Source organism: Heteronotia binoei, chromosome 8 (genome assembly GCF_032191835.1).
Source record: "Heteronotia binoei isolate CCM8104 ecotype False Entrance Well chromosome 8, APGP_CSIRO_Hbin_v1, whole genome shotgun sequence".
NCBI lineage: Eukaryota > Metazoa > Chordata > Lepidosauria > Squamata > Gekkonidae > Heteronotia > Heteronotia binoei.
The window spans coordinates 71,339,812-71,364,044 of NC_083230.1; the positions used below are offsets into that span (position 1 = coordinate 71,339,812).

Here is a 24,233-nt window from a genome sequence, read left to right on the forward strand (position 1 = left end):
GGGAGCCTGGGTGTTAAATATATGGTTGTATTATCCATATGTTATATTTTTGCTGTGGGAAACTCTGATTTAGGGATGGGCACAAGCTACATTTTTATGGTTCAGTTCATGGTTTGTGGCTGAACCACTGATACACCATTTAAAGTTTAAACCCCTGCTTTCTGCTCCCTTTGGCTTTTCATGTGTTTGAGCCATTGAAATCAAACAGCTGAGCAGCGGGGAGCTCCCTGGAGCCCAGCTGTTTTTCATGAAGAGCAGAATGCAGGGGTAATCTTCATGAATTGCCATGAACTTCATCAAAATTTGTGATGATTCTTCAGTTCACAAACGACACTTCATGAACCATGAATCAGCCCAAATTGGTGACAAACTTTAGTTCATTAGTCAGTTTGTCCCCATTCCTATTTAGCGGCAATATAAGGACACTGTGTAGCACATTCACATATGTCAACAATCACAGTTGTATTTTTATATTAGCACTGATAATGCACAATAAAGTTGCTATACAGAGTGTCTAATATTTTCAAAAATTATTCTGCATAATACAAAAGTACATAACGGAGACCTGGGTACGGGAGGGCGAGACGGTCGTCCTGAATCAGCTTACCCCACCTGGGTTCTCAGTCCTCCACCAATTGTGGACTACCGGCCGGGGGGAGGGGGAGGTTGCGGTGCTCATTCGTGAGTCCTTCTCTTTCAGGGCACTTCCTGCCCCAAACATCACGGGCATTGAATGTGTTGGTCTGATATGGGAAGCTGAGAAGAGTTTGGCTATCTAGGTTGTGTTCTAGGCACCCAACACACCCCCAGAGAACCTGCCTGCCCTGCTGGAGGCGGTATCGATTTGGGCATTGGTCTTCCGCAGACTATTAGTCCTGGGGGATTTCAATGTCCATGTGGATGATGCAGCTTCCATGCAGGCCCAGGACCGGTGTCATCCATGGAGACACTGGGGCTCAACCAGATTGTTTTGGCTCCCACTCATCAGGCTGGCCATACACTCGATTTGGTCTTTGGGGCTGGGATAATACTGGATCTGATAGCTGTCGATACAGTTCCATGGTTAGATCATTCTGCTTTGAAAGTCTGACTGGACCTGCAGCCCGCCTCCTATTTGGGCCGCAAACAGATTTATGCTTGCCCGTCGAGCCAACTGGACCCGGAGTGGCTTCGGGAGGCTCTGCAGGATCCTATGCCCTCAGGCAGATTGTTAGATGAGCTAGTGAAGGACTGGTATTCCTGGCTCTCCACAGCCATCGATGATATTGCACCCTGACACCCTCTTCGCTGCTGCACCAAAGCAGTGCCTTGGTAAACTTTGGAGCTGCAGAGGATGAAGCAGCAGCTTAGACGGCTAGAGCGAGTGTGGCGGAGATCCTATGTCGAGGAGTCTAGAAATTCTTATAGAACTTTTATGAAGGTCTATAAGAAGGCAGTGAAGTTCGCCAAGAGAGATTTCTATGCAGCCTCCATTGCATCTGCGAAATTGCGCCCAGCCCAATTGTTTAGAATGATTCAATTATTGACTACGGTACTGGTTGGCAATCAAAAGTTTAAGGAATTGGATATCGACTGTGAGGCCTTTGCGACTTATTTCGCAGACAAAGTCTCGACTCTCCGCCATAATTTCCCAGCAACAATTGACACAGTATGGGACCTGGGAGCCTGTTGTCCATCTTTGGGTCCGACATTGGACCACTTCAGCTGCCTCTCTCAGGAGGATGTGGACAGGATCCTGGCTCCAGTGAAGCTCACTACTTGTCCTCTGGATCCATGTCCATCCTGGCTTGTTAAAGCAGGCAGGAAGGACATTCAGGGGCCCTTAGCTGAGATTGTTAATGTATCCCTGTCATCAGGGGTATTTCCAGCTAAGCTTAAAGAGGCAGTGGTTTGCCCGCTTCTGAAGAAGCCATCTCTAGACCCTTGGTCCTAGCCAATTATCGCCCAGTCTTGAATTTACCGTTTCTGGTCAAGATAATTGAAAAGGCGGTGGCAGAGCAGTTTCAAGCTTTATTGGAAGATACATCTGTCCTTGATCCCTTCCAGTTTGACTTCTGTCCTGGTCATGGTGGGGAGACTGCTCTGGTCGCCCTCACAGATGATCTTAGAAGGCATCTGGATCAAGGCGGGTCAGCGCTGCTACTACTTTTAGAACTTTCTGCAGTGTTTGACACAGTTGACTATGTTATAATGACCTACTGTCTTGCCGACATCGAAGTCCAGGGGGTTGCCTTACCGTGGTTTTCCTTCTTCCTCTGTGGTCGGGGACAAAGGGTGGCAATCGGCGAGAAGACCTCCCTGCATCACTCACTAGAGTGTGGTGTACCGCAGGGAGCTATTCCCTTGCCGATGATGTTTAACATCTATATACGCCCCCTTGCTCAGATTGCCAGAGGTTTTGGGCTGGGTTGTCACCAGTATGCAGATGACACCCGGCTCTATCTGTTGATTAACGGCCACCCAGACTCTGCCCCAGATCATCTAACCAGGGCGCTGGAAGCAGTGGCCGATTGGCTGCAACTGAGCCGGCTGAAGCTTAATCCAACTAAGACGGAGGTCCTGGACTTGGATCAGGGGGGACCAAGATCAGGGATCCAGCTTCCCACTCTGGATGGCACATCTCTTGGCGGCCCAGGTCACAGCTGTTGCACAATCTGCCTTTTATCATCTCCGGCAGGCCAAACAACTAGCATCCTATCTGGCCCCTTGAGACTTAGCTGCAGTGATTCATGCAACAGTCACTTCCAGGCTAGACTTCTGTAACTTGCTCTACGCAGGCTTACCTTGAGGTTGATCCGAAAGCTCCTGCTGATGCAGAATGCAGCAGCATGATTGCTGTCTGAATCGCCTGTATGGGTGAACAGTCGGCCGATGCTGCGCAGTTTGCACTGGCTACCAATTGAGTACCGGATTTGCTTTAAAGTTTTAGTATTGACATTCAAAGCCTTGCATGGCCTGGGACCAGCATACCTGCGGGACAGTCTCTCCCCATATGAGCCCTGGAGGTCGCTACGATCGGCCAGCCAACATCTTCTGACCATCCCTGGCCCAAAGGACATCCGGCTTGCCTCGACCAGGGCCAGGGCTTTTTCAGTCCTGGCCCCAACCTGGTGGAATCAGCTCCCGGTGGTGGTTCAGGCCTTCCAGGATTTGTTACCATTCCAGAGGGCCTGTAAGACGGAGCTGTTCCATCAGGCCTGTGGCTGAGGCAGACGGGTGTCCTATCATTTAAATGGGCCCCCCCTGCACTGATTGCACTGTACTGATTCCTTGAAACCAATATAGCCGGGATTTGAACACCTAGGTTGGAACAAGTAAGCCTAATCGATCTGTTCATACCATCTTTGTCGCCCCACCGAATGTGAGCTGTGGCTTAATTGTCTTGATTTTAAACGGTTTTAACTGTTTGAAATTTTAATAGTTTGATTGTTTTATTGTTTTGGAAGCTGCCGTGAGCCTACTGTGAGAAACGGCGGCCTATAAATCTATGGAAATAAATAAATAAATAATTCTTCTGGTCCTAAGTTGAAACTTCTATCCTGAGGAGAAGTGAATCTGGGTGAATAATGGTGGAACTTCTGTCCTAAGGAATAGATAGGACCAGTGTTTCGACTAACTGAAAGTCTGATTGCTGAAACCAGTTCCCTTATTTTGGCTTCTTGCTACTTTATTTAAAGATGTCTTACCTTGTCTGAAGCAGGAATGGAACCTTGTTGGTTCATATGATACTTGTTATTTGGAAGAATTATGTACCTTTGTATTATGCAGAATATTTTATGAAAATGTTATATACTTTGTAAGTTTATTGTGCGTTATCAGTGCTAATATAAAAAAACACAACTGTGATTGTTGACATATGTGAATGTGCTACACAGTTTCCTTGTATTGCCAGTATTTACAAACTGTGACTCTTTATATTGTATCACATTCCTATTTAGCAGCACTTGTACCCATAATAGTTATATCTGTTATGAAAGCTATTGAATTATCCAGAATGCTATAAAAGTTGACATTTTCAGTATTCCAGTACATGCTTCAATTTTAGGCATTTGAAGATTCAGATGAAATAAAAGAGGGTAGTACTAGTGTTGCAGTGAGAGCGAAGCTGCAAATCTTATATTGAACTTTATGCATTGCATTGTATTAAGTAAATACCATGTGTGATACAAACTAATACTCCCTTTCTTGTAGACATCCAATATGATAAAAGTATTAAATTAAATTCCCCTATGAAAGATGTGAACTCATTCAAACATTTAACAGGTAATGTACATTAATGTGTATTTGTAAAATATCTTATGGAATTACCACATTTTGCACAAGGAAAATTTATTACCCGGCTTTAAAAAATTGTTTCACAGAACAGGATGTAATGAATAAAATAAAAAAGAATAAATTGTCCAGAGCACTCTTCCTGATGCAGAAGGCTATACTACTACTTCCAGCAGAACTAGCCAGTTCTTCCCCAAATCAGCTCCTTGAGGTAATTAACACAAAAATTATGTTGAAAGTAAATGAGCATCCTAATGTAGTTCACTTTTCTTTTTAATATTTAATTATCACACATAATTGTTTATTGAAAGAGCACTCTATAAAATGAAATCTCTGAGGATATTGCTGGCATTATAAATGTTCAAAATAACAGTGGCAGCAGGCCTGTTAGGTTTTTTGAATGTGGGAAAATAGATAAGTAAGTCCCCCCGCCCCCCCAAAAAAACCCCAATAAATGCAAAGATGTTGATTCGGTTTCTTTCTGGCTGTAAGTTATTAAAGCAGTGACGATCCAAAGGTTTAAACAAAGATGCCAGATCCTCAGACTTTGAAATGAAATTATTTTTTCCCTCAGACTGTTAGAATTATTACTGTACCATCTGTTTCTTCATGAAATAGTTTGTGTGTTCCCTTAAGTTTGAGGTGAATTATGCAGAATAAACAAATTTACTATCAATTACATCTTTTGCTATCCACCATTGGTATTACTGTAGTTGTTTTTCACTAATATCCCATATTTCAATATATACTTTAAAGCAGGTGAAGGTTTGTATCATCCTGTTACTGTATTGATGGTCCAGATTTCATTTTAGACATTTTGATGGGCTGTATCCAATTAATGGAAATTTTCCCTTTCTGCTCATCTGTAGCTACCCCTGCCCCTGAAACTGTAGAGCTATAGATTTCCCAGGTTATATATAACGGTAAGGATGGGTATGAACTGGGAAAATGCAGTTTGGTTTGTGGTTCATGGTCAGACCACAAATTGAACCATGAATGAACTAGGAGGTTTGTTCATGAACTAAACTGATTCATGGTTTATGGCCCCGCAGACCCATTGAAAGGGACTGCAGTCCTTTTAAACAAGGTTTACAGAAAGCCCCCCTAAAAGCTGAGCTATGGGGAGCAACTCGGTCCCTATCGCTCAGCTGCTTCAAGCTGTCTTGTGCAGTCTCTTTAAGCTTTAAAGGGCACCACCTTGTCACCTAGCTGTTTTTGGTGACTTTTTCTGGAGTCCCTTTAAACCCCTGCTTTATGTTTCATCATGAACTGCCAAGGACTGCTTTAAAGTTCGTGGAAGTTCGTAATGGTAGACCAGTCACAAACTTCTTTTCTCAAACTATGGACAGTGCAAAATTCATGATGAAGTTTTCTTTGTGGTTCAGTTCATGCCTATCCCTATATAATGTATGTCAAAACCAATATTCTTGGTAAATTTATTTAAGTTTTGCTCCTCATTGTACCCATAATGATTGCATATAAGCTCCTCTTTGCCCCCAAATGCAAGTACAAATGATGTAGTGCAAATCAGCACCTATATAAATAAATAAAATGAGAAGGGGGTTTATGAAGATAGACACTGAAAATCTTATCTGTTCCAGTTACAGGAAGGTCTATACCTATTACTGAGATATAAACTTTCACACACACATATCCTGCAAATTGGAGTGCAGTGACTAGTCACTAGATACAAATCTCCTTGACTCCTTTCATATGATTTTTTAATTGTAATTAATCTGATGCATTATACTGACTAGGGGTGTACGTTTGGTTTATCTGAGCCAGAAAAAACTCATTTTTTCCCCCAGCCAGATATCAGCCAAGGTATATCCAGCTATCTGATTTGACCAAGCCTAAAAAATCCTGAAAATATTTGGGTGGGGTTTTTTGGGGGAGTGGGATGTCGCTGGATAGCTGGCATTAAAGGGTGTTTAAAGGAATTGAAATCCTTTTAAACACATTCTGGGTGAAGCTGCAGCTTGGAGAAGGCATTTAAAGAGACAATGAACCTTTTAAATGCCTTCAGAATTCAGCTGCAGCTTGCAAATGGCATTAAAGGGATAATTTCCCCCCCTTCATTGGAAACAATGGAGAATGGGGGCATCTTCTTCTGGAGTCCATAGAATTAGACCCCTGGTCTGATCTTTTTGAAACTGGGGGTGGTGGTGGTAGGAGAGGCACTAACAGCTATGGTGCAAATTTGGTGTATCTACCTAAAAAAAAACAGCCACCACAGAGCACCAGATCAATTCTACATTACAGCCTTTGTGGACAATTGACTGTAATGGTTCCCATAGGATATGATGGAGTTGAAAAATTTGGCAATCCTGAATATTTACTGAATCCAGATATCATTTGGGAATATTGGAAAATGCTGATATTATTTGGGTTCAATGTACCCAAACCTGAAAAATACCTATTTTTGCATGCCATTAGTACTGACCTTCTCGCTAAATATTGTATGCCTTTGTATTTCAAGAGAATTTATAAAACAGAATGAAATAATCAGTGATTTGTTGTATAAAAATCATATGAAAAACTGCTTGTTTTGACTTCTTCTTTGACTTTTATTTTAAACCACAGGAAGCATTTGTTTTAATCCAGAAGGCAGAAGCACAACAAAATGCTCTATGTACTAGTCCTCAGCAACCTGCAACTAGTGTGAAAAGCAAAATTCCACCACCTCCTGTATTACTTTCCAGATCTTATACTTCCATTTCATTTAAACCAGCTCCATTCACTTCAGATGTGAAGGTAATTATTTGCAGCACTGGGGTATACGTTAACCAGCTGGAACAGCGTGTTTGGCTTCACAATTGAGGATATTTGAATAGTATTATATTTTGCTGGGTTATTGAGAGTATAAGTGTTTCACTTTTTTCTTTAGTACTGCTTTTGTTCGGAGTCTGGAAGTTTTCATCAGTTAATTAATTTTTTTATATTTAAGGTTTGACAATGAAGTATTTTTGTACAAATGTAGGCCACTCACCACAGGGTGGTGCAATGTGCTCAGTTTTATCCTTTTAATATTCTTTAAAATGTTTACAATTATTTTGATACATGTTGAAACAGAAAATTCACTACTGTGGTGCCTGTTATTTAAAAACATATCCTTGATTATCTCATCGTTTTATAAATTCTCTTGAAATATAAAAGCATACAATATTTGTATGCTTTGTATGTCAGTATAATGCACCATATTAATTATGATTTATCTTTCAGCTGGAAATTCTTTTTCTTTTTAAAATGAGTACTTTTAAAAACAACTTGCTTGATATGAAAATGTACTGTTGTATTTTTGTGGTGTATGAATACACAAAAGTCTTCAGCATGTGAACAAGTCATGAATGGCTTTAATTGCTGTCTTAGTGCAGCACTATTGCAGCCATGCCTCAGAAAGCCAGGTATCCTGCTATAGTGGGAGACTCCTGTGCCCTGGCAGTAGGAGAAAAATTAAAGATTTACATCTCAAACTTGAAGGTGATGTCAGTGCACCGGTGTGACGCTTTAGGATTTTGCCAAAACTCTGTGGAATCCTAGAACAGTGGTTCTCAAACTTTCTTCAGGCACTGCCCTCTTGGTTCCATAAATTCATTCCCAGGGCCACCTACCTTACCCTATAAAAAGCAATATTCAGAATACTGTTTGCAAGACCCTCTAAGGAAGATAATAGCAATAAAAGTGAAAACAGTAACAATTATTCGCAGCTTTATTCAAAATCCAATTAAAACTTTTTAGTTTAATTTATTCAACAAAATTGCTGAACTTGATCTAGTGATACCAGCTTTTCAAAGTCTGATAGTAAGCATCTTGGATACAGTGTTTAGTGACTGCTTTAAAATTCTGTATATTCTTAATGTGTTGGATGGGCTTGGTGAAGTGATACTAGTTTTCCAATGTCTGGTTTAAAGTTACTCAGCAGAAGTCTTAGATCACCATGTTCATTTCATAGTTGCCTTTTAATAGCCAACGAAGTTCAGTGTGGAGCAGCAATTGTTCAAAGTCTTCATTATTCACAACACAGAGTTTACACAATATTTGATCACTGAGAACATGAGCTTTAATTTTATTCACTGCAGTAATGACAGAGTGTAATGACTTATGCAAGTAAGCACTGAGGTTTTTTGCAACCATATATTGGTGATGAATGTCACAGTGAATGGTAAACACATTTGGTACTGCTTTCTTTCAAGTAAGCAACATAACCCACACAGAGGTGGATCTATAATAATAATAAAAAATAGTAAAATAAATAATAATAAATAATAATAATAAAAATAATAATAAAAAAGAGGTGGATCTACTGTGAAACTAATGAATTATTGGAGAGGAAAGGTCCCCTGTGCAAGCACCAGTCGTTTCCGACTCTGGGGTGACATCGCTTTCACGTTATCACAGCAGACTTTTTTACAGGGTGGCTTGCCATTGCCTTCCCCAGTCATCTACACTTCCCCCCAGCAAGCTGGATACTCATTTTACCGACCTTGGAAGGATGGAAGGCTGAGTCAACCTCAAGCCGGCTACCTGAAAACCCAGCTTCTGCTGGGGATCGAACTCAGGTCGTGAGCAGAGCTTAGGACTGCAGTACTGCAGCTTTAACACTCTGCACCACAAAGATAAAGTTACTTCTTCAGAAGTTATTAAATGTTGGCTTGGAATTAAAACTTTTAATGGGAAATTCATATGATTGTGGAAAATATGGAATTTTATAGTTATTAAACCTTTTAGAACTGTTGTGGTACATCTTTCTTAGTATGCTATTTGTTAATGCTTCTGAGGAATTCAACTGGGCCCAAAAGAAGCTACAGCATGATAAGGGTGGGGAAAGGCCAGCACAAATCTTTTTGTTTCAAGGTCTGCTTTGGATTATTGCAGGTAAATGTTGGTAACCTGTGCTATTATTAGAGATCCTTTTAAACGGGGGTCCCTAGCCACTGGACTGCAGACCAGTACTGGTCCATGGCCTGCTAGCAACCAGGCCGCAGGAGTAAGGCAGAGCAGCCCTGCTGCCCCTTTCCCCTACCCGGAACCTGAGGCAGCGTGGCCTCACTCCAAAGCTGCCCCTTCTTGCAAGGGAGGCAGCCTTGGAGCGAGGCCACACCCTCTTTTGCTGCCCAGTTCCCAGGCTGGTGGAGGGGGCAGCTCTGCTGCAACCTTAGCCCATCCTCATTTATAGACCCCTGCTGATCAGTGGGGGTCTTTGAATAGGAGGGGGAGGCTGATTGGCCTTTTGCCACCTGGCCACCTAGTGGGGAGGCAGCAGAAACAACATAGAGATGACAAATCATGGGTGCTCTTTCTATCAATATTCAACCCACTTTCGATTCAGATGACAATCACAGTGGTCAACAGGAAAGCACCATGGTACAAGAAGCGACAGAGCAGAAACGGGCAACAGGAAGCAAATCCAGTGATTTCAGAGAATTCAGTGACCTTGCAAACTGGCCCATAACAGTCTATAATGATTCCATACAGAATTGTTTAATGCAAGATGCCAGTTTTTTTCAAATAAAAAACCAGATGGGGTATATATTGAATCCAGCAGGGTTTACAAAAAGCAGAACAGAAGTTTCTCAAACAGATATTTTGAAAAAAGAAAAATGGTCAGACTGTGATGAGATCCTGGTTAGTTGTATATACTGTTTCGCTTGCAAACTCTTTTCTGAATGCAAAACATTATTTACAACAGTTGGGTTTTCCGACTGGATGAATGTATTCAGAACTCTGAAGAATTATGAAGACAGCATGGAACATAAGAGGGCAATGTTGTGTTGGATAACAAGAAAACACTGTGGATCAGAAACTTGAGGAACAGATGAGAAAAAAAGTACTGTTTTCATAGAATCATAGAGTTGAAGGGACCTCCAGAGTCATCTAGTCCAACCCTCTGCACAATGCAGGAAACTCACAAATACCCTAAATTCACAGGATCTTTATTGCTGTCAGATGGCCATCTAGCCTTTGTTTAAAAACCTCCATGGAAGGAGAGCCCATCACCTCCCGAGGAAGCCTGTTCCACTATGGAGTCATTCACTTGAAAACATCCGTGATCAGTCTTATGGTAGTGCATCTGACATGAAGGGCTTGGAGAAAGGGCTGCAAGCACTCTTTAAAAACATTAACAGGTAAGCAGACTATGTGCAGCCCATTCACTCAGCCTTGGTGGAGTAAAGGCAGTGTTTACTGTGCCTGAAGTTGTTGACTATTTTGGCATTTTTCAGGAGCTGTATGTTTTCTTTTCTGGATCTCCACGAAGATGGGGAATTTTGAACACACAGAGCAATCTAGATTTTTCCCTAAAGAGCTTAAATGTAACCAGATGGTCTGCATAATATAAAGGAGTCCGGGCAATTAAAAATGGACATATAGGTATTTTACGAACTCTTAAACGTGTTTTTGAAGACTTAGAAGCCTGAATGTAAACGAGATGCAAAGAATTTATATCAAGTTGGTAAAGTTGGAACATGCTATTTTAACATTTGTTTGGGAAGAAGTTCTTGAGCATTTCAACAAAAGCAAGAAGCAAGAAACTAGTTTTTGATGTATTTGGAGGTTATCTTCCTCTATAATCTTTACTTTCATTTGTTAAAGAACTCCAAGAAAATTCAACTGACTGAATTGCACACTATGAATCAGAAGCAAAAGGGTTGTGTGAAATCACCTCAAGTTATTCTTATGCTTCCAAGCACAGTTACAAAGAAATTTTCAGGTGGAACAAGTGGTATGGCTTCTTTGAAAGGAGCTAATGAATTTAGGATAGATATTCTAAATCAGTTGGTGCACTATTCTGAAACTGATGAGGACAATTTTAAACTTATCACAAAGATGATATTGACCACAAATTAGTCAATGAGTGTTATCAGTTCAAAGAATATTTACATTTTAGAAAATCCCAGAACACAGAATAAAACACACCATCCAGTATGCAATGCACAGAAGTTCTTCAGTTTATCTGTGAGCAATACCTGATGGACGTGTTCCCTAATATTACTACTGTGCTTAAGCTGTACTTGACAATGCCTTTCACAAGCTGTGAAGCAGAAAGGAATTTCTCAAAGCTTTCCTTTGTAAAGAACAAATTTTGGTCTACCATGACTAAAAAGCATTTAAATTCTAGATGTATATTGTCTGTAGAAATTGACATTGCAAGAAAGCTCTCATATGACAAAACTGTATGTATGTTAGAAAAATCAGAAAAAAGTAAGTAAGTAAAATGTGCTTTAAGTAGTATGTATTCTCATAGGTTTCTAAAAGAAAAGATTACTGTGGGTTTTGCTATGTTTTATTTCATCATTCTGTGATGCATCATGCCCTATATGTTTCCTTAATTTTCATCCCCAACTAAGAAACTTTAAAGCATAGCACTAAGAAACTTTAAAGCATTACGGTGACATATGAGCTAACCCAGTAGCGAAATTCGAATCAAAATCTGAGATGTAGTGGTTAAATTTTTTAAAAATTTGTGGTGATCTGCCATGGAACAACCTCACTGAAGAAGATAACAGTGGTTACCCAGACCTCGTTGCTGGTGGGAAGGGGCTCACTGTATGGCCCATTTTGAAGGGACCCACCTCACTACCTCATTCTCTGCCATTTGGGCCTTGAGGTCTTTGCAAGGGAAACAAGGCCCTTTGAACTTGGTTGGATGTTGCTCTATTGCAGGGGTGGCCAAACTGTGACTCAAAAGCCACATGTGACTCTTTCACACATACTGTGTGGCTCTTGAAGCCCCAACCACCCTGTTGTCTGGTGACTTGGAGAATGCATTTAAAGTTGCTTTCTTTCCCCCTCTCCCTCCCTGCCCTATCTGTCTGTCTGTCTGTCATCTATCTATCTGTCTATCATCTATCTATCATCCCTCCCTCCCTTGCAGCTCTCAAACATCTGATGCTCATGTCTTTTGGCTCTCAAACATCTGGCATTTATTCAATGTGGTTTTTTACATTAAGCAAGTTTGGCCACTTCTGCTCTATTGTTACTGGTTGTGAAGGGGCCCCCATAACAGTTCAGGCTTCGGGGCCACAAAAATGTAGATCTGCCCGGTACCCACAGTAGCAACCAGTCTTTGATGGTGTTCCATCAACTGCATGAGAATGTTAACAAAGGGAATTTCTTGCCTTGGAAGAACTGCTCAATGAAGAAATATTGTTTGTATTCCACGTTGGTACCAGAGGTATTCATGGTCCTGATTCCACTATCCACACATGTTATAAATCTCCCATTTACTGCGAAGTGCACTCATGCTCCCAGAGGAGGGTCACTAGCCAAAAGCTCAACTGCACAGGGGATGCTGGATCAACCCTATCATGGCCGGAAAGAAGGGTGGAAAAGAATCCATTAACTACCAACATGGAAAAATCGCTACTAAGTAGCATGGACCTGGGGGTGAACTCATTACACTCCAGCTCTCTTCATGACTCTGATGCTGACTCACACTCTGGAAAGGAATATGAGGCTGAGGTTCACACTGAGATTGACACTGATAAACAACAGCCTCTTCCTCCTACAGAAAATGCAAAAACTTCATAGATTTGATGCAATGCATGGCTGGGGCTCTGGGTATCAAGATCACGGCAGATAACTCCTAGGTGTGAGACACTGTAGATGACATTTTACAAGATCAATTGCATGCTGTTGTTTGCTTGCCCATTTTGCCAGTACATATGGCAAACATTCAGGAAACATGGAATACGCCAGCATCTACACCAGTGATACCAAAACGTTATGAGGTCATGTATAGGGTTCAATGCAAGGATGCAAAATTCTTTCAGACCCAATTCAGTGGTGGTGCATTTCTCTTCAAAGGCCAAACAGGCAAAATATTTCACACCTCCAGATGGAGGGGGTGAAAAATCAACACTATGACTAAGAGGATTTACTCCTTCACATCAATGGCAGCAAAAATGCAGAAATACATGGCGTACCTAGCCACATATAATTTTAATATGAATAGCAAATTAGGAACATTGGTATTGCACTTCCCAGAGGAGACACACAATCTGGCTTCTTCCCTCCTTCAACAGTCAGAGGGTGACAAAAAAAAACACAACTGCAAGACACACTATTACTTATTTCTCCCATACTATGGCAACTGCCTTCTCTCTGTGGAGACATGCATGGCTTAGAACTACAAATCTACAACCAGATGTTAAGCAGTGTAACTGAAAGGAAAGGTAAATACAGTCAAAACCCTTGGGGAAGCTTGGAGGCTATTTAAAACTACAATCCTAGAAGCTCAAATAAAATATATACCACAAGTTAGGAAAGGCACAAACAGGTATAAGAAAATGCCTGCATGGTTAACAAACAAAGTAATGGAAGCTGTAAAAGGAAAGAAGGACTCCTTTAAGCGGTGGAAAGCTAGTCCAAGTGAGATTAATAAAAGGGAACACAGGCTGTGGCAAATCAAATGCAAGACTGTGATCAGGCAGGCAAAAAGGGACTATGAGGAGCATATTGCAAAATACATAAAGACCAACAATAAAAATTTCTTCAAATATAATAGAAGCAGGAAACCAGCCAGGGAGGCAGTGGGGCCCTTGGATGACAAAGGGGTCAAAGGATTACTGAAGGAGGATAGGGAAATGGCTGAGAAGCTGAATGCATTTTTTGCCTCCGTCTTCACTGTGAAAGACGAGAAGTGTTTGCCCGCTCCAGAACCACTAATTTTGGAAGGGGTGTTGAAAGACCTGAGTCAGATTGAGCTGACAAGAGAGGAGGTCCTACAACTGATAGACAAATTAAAAACTAATAAGTCACCAGGTCCGGATGGCATACATCCGAGAGTTCTGAAAGAACTCAAAGTTAAACTTTTGGATCTTCTGACAAAAATATGTAATCTTTCATTGAAATCTGCTTTCATTCCTGAGGACTGGAAGGTGGCAAATGTCACCCCCATCTTTAAAAAGGGTTCCAGAGGAGATCCAGGAAACTACAGGCCAGTCAGTCTGACTTCAATACCGGGAAAGTTGGTAGAAACCATTATCAAGGACAAAATGAGTAGGCACATTGATGAACATGGGTTATTGAGGAAGACTCAGCATGGGTTCTGTAAGGGAAGATCTTGCCTCATTAACCTGTTACATTTCTTTGAGGGGGTGAACAAACATGTGGACAAAGGAGACCCAATAGATGTTGTTTACCTTGACTTCTAAAAAGCTTTTGATAAAGTTCCTTATCAAAGGCTCCTTAGTAAGCTTGAGAGTCATGGAGTAAAAGGACAGATCCTCTTGTGGATCAAAAACTGGCTAATTAATAGGAAGCAAAGAGTATAAATGGGCAGTCTTCACAGTGGAGGACTGTAAGCAGTGGGGTGCCGCAGGGGTCAGTACTGGGTCCCATGCTCTTTAACTTGTTCATAAATGATTTGGAGTTGGGAGTGAGCAGTGAAGTGGCCAGGTTTGCAGATGACACTAAATTGTTCAGGGTGGTGAGAACCAGAGGGGATTGTGAGGCACTCCAAAGGGATCTGTTGAGGCTGGGTGAGTGGGCGTCAACATGGCAGATGAGGTTCAATGTGGCCAAGTGCAAAGTAATGAACGTTGGGACCAAGAATCCCAGCTACAAATACAAGTTGATGGGGTGTGAACTGGCAGAGACTGACCAAGAGAGAGATCTTGGAGTCGTGGTAGATAACTCACTGAAAATGTCAAGACAGTGTGCGATTCCAATAAAAAAGGCCAACACCATGCTGGGAATTATTAGAAAGGGAATTGAAAACAAATCAGCCAGTATCATAATACCCCTGTATAAATCGATGGTGCGGTCTCATTTGGACTACTGTGTGCAATTCTGGTCGCTGCACCTCAAAAAGGATATTATAGCATTGGAAACAATCCAGAAAAGGGCAGCTTGAATGATTAAAGGGTTGGAACATTTTCCTTATGAAGAAAGGTTAAAATTCTTGGGGCTCTTTAGCTTGGAGAAACGTCGACTGCGGGGTGACATGATAGAGGTTTACAAGATAATGCATGGGATGGAGAAAGTAGAGAAAGAAGTACTTTTCTCCCTTTCTCACAATACAAGAACTTGTGAGCATTCGATGAAATTGCTGAGCAGTCAGGTTAAAACGGAAAAAAGGAAGTACTTCTTCACCCAAAGGGTGATTAACATGTGGAATTCACTGCCACAGGAGGTGGTGGCGGCTACAAGCATAGACAGCTTCAAGAGGGGGTTAGATAAAAATATGGAGCAGAGGTCCATCAGTGGCTGTTAGCCACAGTGTATGTGTGTGTGTGTGTGTGTATATATATATATAATTATTTTTTGGGGGGGCTACTGTGTGACACAGAGTGTTGGACTGGATGGGCCATTGGCCTGATCCAACATGGCTTCTCTTATGTTCTTAGTGTATAGAAGACCTCCCCTTTGATAGTAATGGACTCTTCCACACTACCACTGATGAGGCCCTGGAAACAGCAGATGAGAGTCACAAGTGGGCTAAAAATTTAGCAGTGACCTCTCAAGCCTTTAAGCGGTCGAGACAGTGACAATGGAAACCAACATTCTTCTGTTGGGCCTGATTGCCAGCCCACAATGAATCCTGGAGACGGCACGTGCCAGCAAAGCAACAATACCAGGCTGGGACTAAACAGACATCATCAAAGTACCACCACAAGCTAAACAGTGCTTTTGACTCAGCAAATGGCCACGATACAGTCATTACCATCATTGCCACCACCACTCCACACGTAGGGTCTCACTTTCTTCTCTTTATTGCCAAATGGGAAGACATCACCACAGATCAATAGGACCTCACCATTATTTGATCGGGCTATGTGATAGAGTTCAATTTCCTACCTCAGACACTGCACTTTGTGTATACTCTTCCACCCATCGCACAACTGCAGTCAGATATTTAGGACCTTTTGCTGAAGGGGGCCATCGAGACTATACCACAAACCCAGCAGCACCAGGGTTATTCATGGTACTTCCTGGTGCCAAAAAGAGATGTGGGGAGATGACCCATTCTGGATCTCTGAGGCCTGAACGAACATATAAAGAAACAGAAATTCAGAATGGTGCCGTTACAATCTATCCTTCCACTGATTCCCTCAGCTGCCTGGATGGTGTCAATAGACGTGAGAGATGCCTACATCCATGTAGCTATACGACCAAAATACCGTTGTTATTTACAATTGGCCAGTAGCACTATCACTTTAGGGCGCTGCCATTTGGAATTTCAACAGCACTCAGGTTTTTCACAAAGTGCATGGCCGTCATGGCGGCAGCACTATGAGTCAGAGATGTGGTGGTATTCCCATATATAGACGATTGGCTGCTCATGGCCCCTTCGCCAGACCATCTACAAATGGACATTGTACACACTCTCAACCTCTTTCAGGCTCTAGGGCTTTGAGTGAACTAAAAAAAAATCTGCTTTAACACCAACACAGAGGATCCAATTTATCAGAGCACTTCTTGATTCAACAAGGAGCAAAGCTTTCCTTCTGCGGACAGAGCTTCAGTAATAAGGGCAACAGCAACAGAATGCAAAACGTGGCAGTTGCAGACAGCAAAAAGGATACAGCAGCTACTGGGACTCATGGTGGCTACCACAAGCAGTTGTGCCTCTCACAAAGCTATGCATGAGACTTTTGCAATTATGGTTCCTAAAAAAATACAACCCTGTCACAGTACCTCCTCATCTCAAGGTAACCATCCCACAGGCAGTACGATCACTTCAGTCATGGACAGAAACAGCTACACATAATAATAATAATAATAATAGATTTTATTTATATCCCGCCCTCCCCACCTAGGCAGCTCAGGGCGGCTAACAACATTTCACACGATTAACATAAATAGGTAAAACTTTAAATTTAACAATTAAAAAGAAATTAAACATAAAAACCAGTTAAGTTAAAATACATAATTCAAATTACATTAAATATATCTGGCAGCAATAAATTGTTTGGCGCTGGTTCTGCCAGTTTAAATAGTTCCGTGATCGTATTATAGATGGCGGTTCTTTATTCTTAGCAACTCAGCAGTCGATATCAGCATAGGCTTGTCTAAAAAGGGCAGTCTTGCAGGCCCTGCGGAACTGGTCAAGGTTCCGCAGGGCCCGCACTTCCTCCGGAAGTTGGTTCCACAGTGCCAGAGCCGCGGCTGAAAAGGCCCGTGTTCTGGTGTTTTGAAGTTTGACCTCTCTCGGCCCAGGGCTGGTCACTTTATTTTTACCCATTGACCTCAGTGCCCTTTGGGGTTCATATGGGGAGAGACGGTCCCTTAGGTAGGCTGGTCCTCGGCCATATACGGCTTTAAAGGTAATAACCAACACTTTGTACTGGACTCGGTAGGTAATTGGCAGCCAATGCAGTTCGCGCAGCCCCGGCCGTATGTGCTCCCATTTCGAGAGCCCCAATAGTAGCCTGGCCGACGCGTTCTGCACCAGCTGCAACTTCCGGGTCCGGCACAGAGGTAGCCCCAAGTAGAGGGCATTACAGTAGTCCAATCTTGAGGTGACCGTTGCATGGATCACTGTTGCGAGGTCGCGGCGTTCCAGAAAGGGGGCCAACTGCCTCGCCCGCTTCAGGTGGAAGAATGCTGACTTGGCAGTGGCTGCTATCTGGGCCTCCATTGATAATGAAGGCTCCAGTAAAATGCCCAAACTCTTTACCTGGCGCACTGGTTTCAATGGTGCGCCGTCGAAGGTTGGGAGAGCTATTTCCCCTCCTAGAGCGCCACGACCCACACAAAGGACCTCTGTCTTTGCTGGGTTCAATTTCAGCCCACTCAATCTGAGCCACGTCGCTACAGCCTGCAGGGCCCGATCTAGATTCCCTGGGGCGAAGCTGGGCCGGCCGTCCATTAGCAGATAGAGCTGGGTGTCATCTGCATATTGATGGCAACCCAGCCCAAACCTCTGGACAATCTGGGCAAGGGGGCGCATATAAATGTTAAATAACATTGGGGAGAGAACTGCCCCCTGAGGCACCCCACAGTCAAGTGTGTGCCTCTGGGATCGCTCACCCCCAATAGCCACCCTTTGTCCCCGACCAGAGAGGAAGGAGGAAAGCCATTGCAAGGCCAGCCCCCCAACCCCTATGTCGGCGAGGCGGCGCTTTAGCAACTGATGGTCGACTGTGTCAAATGCCGCCGACAGGTCTAATAACATCAGTACCGCAGTGCCGCCCCGATTCAGATGTCGCTGAAATAAATACTCTTGAACTACTAGCAGTACGAAATGTGTTCTGATCTTTTCTCTCAGTACTTGAGAACAAATCTGTGCAGATTGCTACAGACACCACAACAATACACTCAGACAAGGAGGTACAACTTCTCTAACCATATGTCAGTCGACCATACATTTCTGGGACTGCTGTCTCCAACACAATATTGATCCAACAGCCATACATATTCCAGGCGTCATGAATGCTCGAGCAGATGCTCTAAGCCAGACATCTGTTATGCAACATGAGTGGTCACTAAACGACACAGCCCTGGCAAATATATTCCATGTGTTTGGATACCCAACAATAGATGTGTTTGCAACTGCAAGAAATACCAAGTGCCCAGTGTTCTACTCAAGGGGTCAACCTAATCAGGGCTCCTTGGGAGATGCGTTTCTCCATCAATGGAAAGAACAACTGTATTATGTGTTTTTGCCTTCCCTCTAATTCTATGGGTACTACAAAAGATCATCATCAACCGAACAACCACCATACTGATTGCACCGTGGTGGCCAAGACAGCCCTGGTACCCGCTTCTACTTCAGTTATCCAGAAATTAGTATATGCAGATGCTGGCCAAGGATCTACTGTTACAACAAGACGGCTGCCTCCTACACCGTGACCTGGGATTTTTCAAGCTCACATCTTGGAGGATCCAACCACCCTTCCACCCGACATATCAGAGATCTTCTTGAATGCTAGGAAACCTTCAACCTGCCAATAAGTGGTCTCAATTTGTTAGTATGCAACTGCGCAGGGATTTGATCCAAATTCAGCCATGCTTTCTTCAATCCTCATCTGCCTCCCTAACCTATATAAGTCAGAATTTGCATTCTTTATGATTAAAGTCCACATGGTGGCGATCTCGACATACCACACCTGGGTTAACAGTCAGCCAGTTTTCTCTCACCCCACTGTTAATTTATTTATTTATTTTATGATTTATATCCCGCCCTTCCTACCAAGTGGCTCAGGGCGGCTCACAACATAAGTTTAGGCATTTAACACAGTTAAAACATTAAAACATTAGGAGTAAACATTAAAACATTACGGGTGTTAAGACCAGGGGTGTCAAACATGCAGCCCCGGAGGTTGAATCAGGCCCTTGGAGGACTCGTATCAGGCTCCTGAGCAACTGGCTGTCATCTGCTTCCTTCTCCCTCTCTCTTGCTTCCTTCTGCATAACAGCTTGCCTTGCAAAGCTTGCTGAATAGCACAGGAGCTACAGAGCAAAGGCACTATTTTCTCCATTGGTTGAGGCTCCTCCCTTGAGGAAAGGGGGAAAGAGCTTGCTGTGGCAGGCTTTCTCAGTTGCACAGCAGAGCTACTGAGCCAAGCCTCTCTTCCTTCTATTGGCTGAGGCTCCTCCCCCTTCTGGCCTTCTGGGGAAGGAAGGAAAGAGCCAGAGCTTCCTTTGTCCAGTTTCCTGGATCACATGGTAGAGATACAAGGCACCTTTAAGAGCAGCGAGTGCTAATGTTTTAAGTATGTTTTATTTTAAGGGTTTTTTTTAAATCTTTAATTGTGTTTGTCTGTGTTCTTTATAAAGCTTATATCTCTGCTACCTATTCTTAAAAAGGTACACACACGGTCTGGCCCAACATGGCTTGGCCCAACAAGGTCTCATTTATGTCAGATCCGGCCCTCATAACAAATGAGTTTGACACCCCTTGTTAAGACCTTCTTAAGGGACATTCTATATCTCCAGCCACCACACCAGCAGTTTACACTGGTGTGGAGTTTGTTGCTTGTGCTTGCTCTGCTCTTTAAAGTCTGATCCACTGTACATGGTTTTCCATCATGACTGTGTAGTAATTCGACTGGACCCTGCATTTCTTTTCAGAATTTTTTCCCCTTTTCACCTTTGGGAGACCATAACACTGCCTTCATTTTTTTCAGCACCAGAATATGAAGGACAGAGGGCTCTACACATGCTAGAGGTCCGTTGCACCCTTGCATTCTATCTTTCCAGGACTGTGCATTCAGAAAAGAAAGACATTGTTTATTTGTCATTCCAGTCCTAGAAAGGGTTTTTGCAAGGGGCGGACTGACCAGGGTGTCAGCTTGCCTGATGGCAAGTGTCCCCCCTTAAACATTAGACAATATGCTAAAAATGTTAATGATCTTTTAGTAGCTTGAAAATATAATAGAAGTTCCAATATTATTACGGTAATGCAACTAAAATTTACATTGTATTACTATTTTAATAAAAAAAATTAAATCATTTTTGGGGATACTTTGAGAATATAATAAATAACTGAAAAAATAATTCTGATTTGGGTTTTGTGAAGATGATGCATACATTATATAAGGCTCAGATCTTTACTACACAACGAAGCTTAGCTGGGCATCCCAGCCCGGAATTGTGATTTGCAGCTGGAGTCAACTTATCAAGCTATTGTATACATTGCTAAGGCAGCAAATATTTTTTGTGTCCCCTCTCCTTCCTTTTATTTTCTTTTAGATAGTGTGTGTGTTTTCCCCATGTGCTATGTATGTATGTTTTTACTCTTTGCTCTTTTTCTTAATGAAATACCTTTCTGGTTATCCAGCTTGGTTTATTTGAGCATTCTCAGGGAACCGAGGTCCCCAACCATCAGCCCACACTGGAACTGGCCCGTGGCCTGTTAGCAACCAGGCCACTCTGCCCCTTTTGCCCACCTAAAACCTGGGCAGATGAAAGAGGTGGTGTAAACTCACTCCAAAGTGTGAGTTAGTGAGGGGTCTAGAGACCAAGTCCTATGACAAAAGGTTGAAGGAGCTGGGGATGTTTAGCCTGGAGAGGAGGCGGCTGAGAGGTGATATGATCACCATCTTCAAGTACTTGAAGGGCTGTCATATAGAGGATGGTGTGGAATTGTTTTCTGTGGCCCCAGAAGGCAGGACCAGAACCAATGGGTTGAAATTAAATCAAAAGAGTTTCTGGCTCAGCATCACGAAGAACTTCCTGATCGATAGAGCAATTCCTCAGTGGAACAGGCTTCCTCGGGAGGTGGTAGGCTCTCCTTCCTTGGAGGCTTTTAAACAGAGGCTAGATGGCCATCTGACAGCAATGAAGATCCTGTGAATTTAGGGGGAGGTATTTGTGAGTTTCCTGCATTGTGCAGGGGGTTGGACTAGATGACCCTGAAGGGTCTTCCAATGCTATGATTCTATGATCTTCGAGTGGTCATCTGTGCAGTCACACACTCTCACTCAGCCTTGTCTACTGCTAGCATCTCCCGCTAACTTACCTGATACTATTGGGACTTCCTGGTGGTGTGCGGAAGGAACTGAGTGGTGGTAGGGACTTGCCTCAACTTCTGGCATGCTCAGTAGATGCCTACTCCTCAGGGCTGAGGCAAGCCCTGCCCAGAAGAGGTATATGTATACAGCTTTGGAAGCTACCATGAGGAGTCTAGTACAGGCATGAAACCCAGTGTGTGACTGCACAGATGACCACTCGAAGATTATCAGTTATTTATTTTTTTAATTGGATTTATATCCCATCCTCCCTGCCAAAACAGGCTCAGGGCAGCTCACAACACATGGCATACAATAAAACATTTACTTTAAAAAGCATTAAAAACAATTTAAGAACAATTTTTTGCTAGTTTCAGTACAGATTAAGATGGCATTTAATGATCTTAAGCATCCACTAGATCTAACATCTCGGTAATGGAGGTCAGCATCTCAGTTAAATGCTAACTGAAACAGTGTCATCTTACAGGCCTTGCGGAACTGGACAAGGTCCCGCAAGGCTCTGACCTCTTCAGGCAGTTGGTTCCATCAGTGAGGGGCGGCAATTGAGAAGGTTCTTTCTCAAGTTGTTTTCAGTCTTGCATCCCTTGGCCCAGGGATTGATAACAAGTTCTGTGTTCCTGATATAAGTACCCTCTGTAGAACATGTGGGGAGAGATGGTCCCTAAGGTAAGCAGGTCCTTGGCCTTATAGGGCTTTAAAGGTAATAACCAGCACCATGTAGCGGATCCGGTATACCACTAGCAGCCAGTGCAGCATCCGCAGCCCAAGCTGTATGTGCTCCCGCATGGCTGCTACATTCTGCACTAGTTGCAGTTTCTGGATTCGGGACAAGGGCAGCCCCATGTAGAGGGCATTGCAGTAGTCCAATCCTGAGGTGACCGTAGCATGGATCATGGTTGCCAAGTCACTGTGCTCGAGTAAGGGAACCAACTGCCGTACCCGCCTAAGGTGGTAAAAGGTGGATAACTCAAGATATATTGCTGCACCGGCAGGATACCTCTCATTCTTGGAGTCTTCTGCTCATCACAGAGCAGAAGACTCCCTAGCTAGATGGTGTGTACCTCATGGCACTCCCATGGTTGCTTTCCAGGAATAAAATACTTCTCTCCCATTCCAAGAAAGGCCAGATCCACAGACCTTACAGAACCTAAGAATATTAATATTGGGTGGGCTGTGACAAGGTAACACATATCTGTAAAGTGCAGTTCAGTTTCTCAGAATGTGATGTAGTGGTCTGACTAGAGCTCTGGTGGTATATTTATAACTGGTATAGCTTTCACCAGATTTTAGCACTTTGCAGAGGTAGAAACTTGGAGTGCCATTTGCCATCATCTAGGCTCTAGCCTTATGAATCATGAATAAGTAAACAATGTGATCAAATGTGAAAAAAGGGCCCTCTTCTAGTGCCCTCCTGCCTCTAGGTTACAGACATAACAAATTTCTTGAAGGGACATTAAAACTCTGAATCTGCAAACTATGATTGTTGTGTCCCGAACTGTTGTAATTGAATACCAGTAAAAGTATGAATTTAAAATTTGTCAGGTTTGTAAATTAGAACTCAAATAAATTCAAGTTAGCAATACATTTTGTAACTATTAAGTTAAAGGGTTCTAGCCTACAGAGACTCTGGTCATAAGGTGGTACAATAGTTCTACTGTGCAAGTGAACAGTCCCACCCAGTGAGTTAAAGAAAATATTGATATAATGCAAATACATCCATTATGTTTAGAGAATCTTTACATCTTTACTTTCATACTTACTTTTAAGTGCAGTTGGGATCAAAGCTTGAAAACTATATATCATGGATGACTGAAACAAATTATTTTACAGTGCATTTAATCTGATAGATATTCATAATAAAATTATTTCAGAAACTAAAATTATAGTGATTTTGAAAACAGTTTTCCAGTAATTTACAATTTAATTCTTTAATAAGTAGACTGGTCCTACAACTTGGAAATATGGAGATATTCTTGTTGAGTATGTTTAGGATTGCAGCTTCAACAATTAAGTAGCTCCAAGTATTTCAATTGTTTTTTTTTAAGGTTTCATGGTATGCTATTTTTGGATGTATAGCACAAGGAAGCATACCAAAAGTCCGATTAAATAACTACACTCTTAAGAACACTGCAGAATTGGTAAGTTCTTGTCTTTGAGTTGGTCTGTTTTATATGTCTTTTTCTGAGCCACACAGGTATCATGTGTGGGAAAAGTCCCATCTGAAATGTAACATTGTAACCTTTATAATAATAAAGCCATAGTGGCATTGGCCAAATAGAGCTTTCCCATTGGTTGACATTGGTGCTTCATAAACCATTGGCCCATCATGCATCAGTCACCACCTCTGGGTTCCCGTTGGTTGACTCTCCTGTTCCCCACCTACTGCAGGCTCAGGAACACTGAACAAATCACCAAACAGTCTTACCTCAGAGACAGACACATCTCTGATGCTTCTCTGTGTTCCCTCCATCAACCAGCCTCAGAAAGGGCTGCCACTCTACTGCAGCCTCATAAAGCGTTTCCTCAGAGGCCATGGCAGCTGCC

General features: G+C 42.6%; 1 protein-coding gene across 1 annotated transcript in view; it reads left to right on the top strand.

The window, feature by feature from the left end:
* Nucleotides 1-24,233, top strand: part of CFAP54 (cilia and flagella associated protein 54) — a 330,085-nt gene that overhangs the window by 59,532 nt on the left and 246,320 nt on the right. Inside the window, exons 19-22 of the mRNA XM_060244423.1 lie at nt 4,192-4,263; nt 4,362-4,483; nt 6,856-7,026; nt 23,735-23,827. Of these exons, the coding sequence (XP_060100406.1) occupies nt 4,192-4,263; nt 4,362-4,483; nt 6,856-7,026; nt 23,735-23,827 (458 nt within the window). The remainder of the gene's footprint in view (nt 1-4,191; nt 4,264-4,361; nt 4,484-6,855; nt 7,027-23,734; nt 23,828-24,233) is intronic.